The sequence below is a fragment of the Carlito syrichta genome, unplaced genomic scaffold (genome assembly GCF_000164805.1).
Source record: "Carlito syrichta isolate Samal-C Ts95f unplaced genomic scaffold, Tarsius_syrichta-2.0.1 Scaffold156020, whole genome shotgun sequence".
In the NCBI taxonomy this organism is placed as follows: Eukaryota; Metazoa; Chordata; class Mammalia; order Primates; family Tarsiidae; genus Carlito; species Carlito syrichta.
Window position 1 is genome coordinate 104,022 of NW_007100116.1, and position 6,309 is coordinate 110,330.

At 52.7% G+C, this 6,309-nt stretch overlaps 1 protein-coding gene across 1 annotated transcript in view; it reads right to left on the reverse strand.

Moving 5' to 3' along the window:
- CLPP (caseinolytic mitochondrial matrix peptidase proteolytic subunit) overlaps positions 1-2,380 on the reverse strand; it is a 10,077-nt gene extending 7,697 nt beyond the window's left edge. Inside the window, exon 1 of the mRNA XM_021709073.1 lies at positions 2,375-2,380. Coding sequence (XP_021564748.1) covers positions 2,375-2,380 — 6 coding nt within the window. The remainder of the gene's footprint in view (positions 1-2,374) is intronic.
- Positions 2,381-6,309: the final 3,929 nt, after the last annotated feature.

Genomic DNA, 6,309 nt, shown 5'->3' on the forward strand with positions numbered 1-6,309 from the left:
CTCAGCCTTCCAAGTAGCTGGAACTACAGGCGTGCGCCACCACACCTGGCTAATTTTTTACCTTATGGTAGAGACGCGGTCTTGCCAAGTTGCCTAGGCTGGTCTCGAACCCGGGGGCTCAGGCCATCCTCTCGCCTCCCAGAGTGATGAGATTACAGGTGTGCCGGGCTGGAGAGCTTTTAGAACCACAGGTTCGAATCCCCTTCCTGACCCATTCTTCTTAGTTTCTACTCTTTATTCCTTATTTATAAAATCAGCTCCAATGTGCCCACAGCTCATCTTGGAAATGAAGAGCCCAGAGAGGACTCAGCCCTGAAGAGGTCTTGGCCTTGAAGAGCTTCCAACCTGGTGGAGCCTACTCCTACTTAGGCCACCACCCCCCCATCCGTTTTTCGACGCCTGTGGGATAGAGGGAAGGACCCCAGGCTGTGGGAGCCCAGAGGTGTTGTGAACTCTACCTGGAGATCAGGCAGGAAAGCCTTCCTAGGAGGAGTAGGTATTGGAACTGGACTTTAAAGGATGGGTAGGAGTTTGTTAGCTGGGGAAGGGCATTCCCCCACAAAGGGAACAGTTAATGGGCAGAGGGGCGGGAGTAGGAGAATTCCCAGTAACGTTGGGACCTCTCTTTTTCCTCCAGACCTTATCGGGGAGGATTTCTTTTTCATCTTTCATTTCCAATGTCACCATCCAGGAGGTGCCCCCTGCTGCATCCCCAGAATCTGGAACAGGTGCCTGGCATACAGTAGGTGCTCATCTAATACACCTGGACCCAAGAGATGAAGCGGTAATAAAGGATAGTTCAGAATAGAGGCCTTGGCGGCATATGCAAAATGGGGTAATGATAACCTACCTGGTACAGTCCCTGTGAGTGAGATCAGAAAGGGTCCGAAAAAACAACAAGGAGCCAGGCTCGGTGGCTCAGCCTGTCATCCCGCGCCTTGGGAGGCTGAGGTGAGTGGATGGCCTGAGCCTGCGGGTTCGAGACCCGCCTGGGCAACTTGGCGAGACCTCATCTCTACAATAAATCAAAAAATTATTAGCCGGGCATGGTAGCGTGCGCCTGTAGTTCCAGCACTCGGAAGGCTGAGGCGGAAGGATCGCCGGAGCCCAGCAGGTCGAGGCTGCGGGGGCCGGGAGCGGCCACTGCACTCCAGTCTGGGCGACAGAGTGAGACTCTAACTAAAAAAAAACAACAACAAAGAACAACTGTATATATATATATATATATATATATATAGGATTTATCGTAGAGATGAGGTCTCATCAAGTTGCCTGGGCTGGTCTCAAACCCATGGACTCAGGCAACCCTCTCACCTTGGCCTCCAAAGTGCTGGGATTATAGGCGTGAGCCACCACGTCCGGCCAATGAATGTGGCTGCTTCTCCTTCGAGAGAGGTGTTTTATTTTTATTCTTTTATTTTTGAATTGGAGTTTCACTCTGTCGCCCAGGCTGGAGTGCAGTAGCACACTCACGGCCACCCCAGCATCCGGGAATATATTAAGTGTTCGGTTTGAATTAATTATGGCTGTGCATTAGTTACTGATGTGTTATATCAAGGACGGGGTGGGGTCTGAGAAGTCCTCCCAGAGGGAAGATGGGTTTGAAGTGGGTTTTGATGTATATGTAGGAGTTCACCAAGCAGGTCATGCCTAAGTCCTGGACTTCTAAATTTCTTACTGGGTGCCCTGGGTGAGGGTGATTTTGTACCTTCTGTGACCTGGAGGGATTCCAATTGGATGGGGGGATACCAGGAGACACAGACACTCCCAGCCTTGTAGAATCAGGAGCGTGACAGAGGAAAGCAAATGAAAGCGGAAAGGTTTGGAGGAGGCCCTGAGGCAGGAGTCCCAGTTGGAGGCAAAGGCTGGCAGGGCCTCACTGTGGAGAGGCTGGCTTCTGGGCTCCGAGGGTGGTGCCCGGCAGCCTGGAAACGTATCTTTATTTCCAGCTGGGACTGAGGAGGCGGGTGGGCCACGGCTGTCCCAGTTTCTGCGTGAGTCAGGTGGGTGGCCCTGCCGGGCCGGTTCCCCTGGGGCCCAAGCTCCTGCCCCGCCCTGGGGAGAAGGGCCAGGCCCCCGCCGCCACCACCCCCACAGCTCCTCCCCAGGCCCTGCCCAGGTCCCCTGTCCTCCCAGCCTCTGGCATGGGGTCATCTCTGCTGCCTCTTCTCCCCTGCCCGCTCCGCCTCCCTTTGTCTGTCACTTGCCACCTCTGTCACTCAGCTGCTTGTTATCTCTTCGTGGTCACCGCCCAGTGGCCAGCTCTGCCCATGTCCCCCTGGCCACCTTCTCCTCTCCCCCCCCCCCCGCAGCCCAAGAGCTCCTGGGAAGAGTGCATTGACCCCTGGCTTCCCCCCCCACCCGCCCACCTTACCCTCATGGGCCATCTCCTCCCTTCCCTGCACTGGACTGATTTCATTTTTTTTTTTTTTTTTTTTTTTGAGTCAAAATCTCACTCTGCCCCCCAGGCTGGTATGCAGTGGCACGTTCATGGCCTCCACAGCCTCAACCTGCTGGGCTCAGGCGATCCTTCCGCCTCAGCCTAACAGGTAGCTGGAACCACAGGTGAGCGCCACCACGCCCAGCTAATTTTTTGATTTATTGTAGAGACGAGATCTCGCCATGTTACACAGGCTGGTCTCGAACCCTGGGCTCAGGCAATCCTCTCACTTCCGCCTTCCAATGTGCAGGGGGCTGCTTTCTGCCTCTGGGACACACCCAGCTGGATCCAGCCATGAAGCCTTCGCTTTGCTCTGCCTGGAGTCTGGCTTCTCCGACACGTACATTCCAGCTCAAATGCCTCAGCTTCCCGAGTAGCTGGGACGGCAGGTGCCACCACCACGCCCGGCTAGGTTTTCTTATTTGTTTATTTATTTCTTATTGGGGAGTGCTTTGGGAAAATTTTTCATTCTTTCATTTATTTTTGAGTAGGAGTCTCACCCGGTCGCTCAGGCTGGAGTACAGTGGCACAGTCACGGCTCACTGCAGTCTCGACCTCCCGGGTTCAAGTGACTCTTCTGCCTCTGTCCTGCCAAGTAGCTGGGACTACAGGCGCATACCAGCACGCCTTACTAATTTTTAAAATTAATTGTAGAGATGAGGTCTCCCCATGTTGCCCAGGCTGGTATTGAACTCCTGGGCTCAGGCACTCTTCCTGCCTTGGCCTTCCAAAGTGCTGGGATTACAGGTGTGAGCCACCACACACCCGGCCATCTATTTATTTTTTATTAGGTAGTGTTTTTGGAAAATTTTTCTTTTCTTTCTTCCTATCTTTCCTCCTTTCTTTCTTTCTTTCTTCTTCCTCTCTCTCTCTCTCTCTCTCTCTCTCTCTCTCTCTCTCTCTCTCTCTCTCTCTCTCGTTGGAGTCTCACTCTGTCACCCAGTCTGGAGGGCAATGGCAAGCCTGTGGCTCACCACAGCCTCAACCTCCTGGACTCAGGCAATCCTTCCACCTCAGCCTCCTGAGTAGCCGGGACTATAGGCATAAGTCACCGTGCCCAAGGAATTTAAAAATTTTTTTGTAGAGACAAAGTCTCACTACGTTGCTCAGGCTGATCTTGAACTTCTGGCCTCAAAGAATCCTCCCGCCGCAGCATCCCAAAATACTGGGATGACGGGCGTGAGTCACCGCACCTGGCTGGAAAATTTTTCTATTTTTTTGTTGAGACTGGATCTCGCCATGGTGCCCAGGCTGGTGTCTAACTCCTGGCTTCAAGCGGTCCTCCCGCCTTGGCCTCCCAAAGTGCTGGGATTACAGGTGTGAACCACCGCACTCACCTGGGAGATACACCTTATGGGGTATCTCGGTGGAGAAAAATAGAAGAAAAGTTTTATGAAACGATACTTATCCTTATGTTGCAACAGTGTCCTCTGATAGCTTCTGCTCTATTTTATCTGATTCCACCTCATTCCATCTGAGGCCTTCTCAACTTTGGCACTATTGAAATTCTGAGTTGAGAATTCTTTGGGGAGGCCGTCCAGGTACCTGCCAGGAGCACACCCACCCGGGATCCTAAAATCACACAAAAAACTTGACATGCCAAGTGTCCTCCAGGGGGCAGGGCTGCTCCCAGCTGAGAACCACTGATTTCCTTTAAAGTGGGTACTGACCTGAAATGGAAAAAAAAAAAAAAGAAAGAAAGAAAGAAAAAAGCTACTTTTAACACCATCTTGCACATTGTAGGGACTCCATAAAAACGTAGCGTGTGTCTTCTGCCTCCGAATTTTATTTGCTCAGTAGGTTCTGAATGAATGAATGTTGGGCTCTCGGCTGAAAATCAGCCTGTCTTGCTGGTTTGGGGTTCTCGGTCCGTGATCAGACAGAAGCGCCGATCGCTGTTCCTTTTTCTGGGATGAATATCAATGGGCCTATGGGATGGATATAAATTGAAAATGTAAAAAACAGGCCGGGCGCGGTGGCTCAAGCCTGTCATCCCAGCACTGTGGGAGGCTGAGGCGGCAGGAGGGCTTTGAGGCCAGGAGTTTGAGGCCAGCCTGGACAACAGAGCAAGACCCTACTTCTATTTTTTTCATCACCTAGATCTGCCTTCCGGGAGGGACTTACTACCCAGCCGAAGGATGTTTGGGAAGCCTGTCACCTTGAGGGTGACCCTCAGGCCACCTCCCTTAAAGTCCCACCTGTCTCAGGGCGGCCCACACTAGCGACGGGGAGGGGAGGAGGGTACCGATGGGGACGTTCTGATGTCACACGGATTCTGAAGCACTCGCTCCACAGCCCCCGCCCCCCCCGTGTTGGCCAAGCCTTTGTCCAGCCTCAGTCCCAGCCCAATTTCCTTTGCTCCGTCCAATTTGCTCCTCCCTTCCTCTCTCTCTCTCTCTCTCTTTTCTTTTCTTCCTTCTTCCTTCCTTTTTTAAAACGAATCCAAGTCTCACTCTGTCGCCCAGGCTGGAGCGCAGTGGCACGCTCACGGCAGCCTCGACCTGCTGGGCTCAGGCGATCCTTCCGCCTCAGCCTTCCAAGGAACTGGAACCACAGAAGTGTGCCACCACACCCAGCTAATTTTTTGATTTATTATAGAAACGAGGCCTCGCCAAGTTGCCCAGGCTAGTCTCGAACCCGTGGGCTCAGGTAATCCACTCGCCTCAGCCTCCCAAAGTCCTGGGATTACAGGCGTGAGTCACCACACCACACCTGGCTTTGTTCCTTTCTTTCCTTCTGTATTTTCTTTCCTCCCCGCTCCCTTTCGTTTCTTATTGTGGTCTTACCCTGTCATCCAGGCTAGAGTTCAGTGGTGTGATCAGAGCTCACCACAGCCTTGACCTCCTGGGCTCAGGTGATCCTCCTGCCTCAGCCTCCCAAGTAGCTGGAACTACAGGCCTAGGCCACCACACCTGGCTATTATTTTTTTTTAATGTTGTGGAGATGGGATCTTGCTATGTTGGCCAGGATGGTCCCAAACTCCTGGGCTCAGGCAATTCTCCTGCCATGGCCTTCCAAAGTGCAGGCATGAGCCACTGCAGCCAGCCCAGATTTATCTTTTAAGACAGCAGTCCCCTTTTTGGCATCGGGGACTGGTTTCGCAGAAGACCATTTTTCCACAGACGCAGGGGAGGGATCATCAAACATTAGATTCTCATAAAGCATGCACAACCTAGATCCCTCTGAAGTGCAGTTGACAATAGAGTTTGCACTCCTATGAGAATCTAATGTTTGGCAGGCATGGTGGCTCACACCTGTAATCCCAGCACTTTGGGAGGCAGAGGCGAGAGGATTGCCTGAGCCCAGGGGTTCGAGACCAGCCTGAGCAACTTGGCGAGACCTCGTCTCTACAATAAATCAAAAAATTAGCCGGGTGTGGTGGCGCACACCTGTGGCTCCAGCTACTTGGAAGACTGAGGCGGAAGGATGGCCAGAGCCCGGCAGGTCGAGGCTGTGGTGGCCGGGAGCGGCTGCTGCACTCCAGCCTGGGCGACAGAGCGAGATGCTATCTTTAAAAAAAAAAAAAAAAAAAGAGCGAGAATCTAATGCCACTGCTGATCTGAAAGAAGACAGAGCTCTGGTCGCCTGCCTCTCCCCTCTTGTTGTGCCACCCTGCTCCTACCAGTCTGCGGCCCGGGGGTAGGGGACCACTGTTTTGAGTTTTTCCATCTTGTAAAGCCTCAGGGCTCTGTCTTTCACCCTCACCCCTTGGTCATCTCACCCACCTTCCTGGCCTTCAATACACGTGTATGTGCCTGAAGCCTCCCAGGCTGGTCTCCCTACCTACATGTCTCTCTTGAGTTCCAGATCTGCTTCCTTCCAACCTCCCTTTATGCCGAGTGAAGCACCTTTTTTTTTTTTTTTTTTTT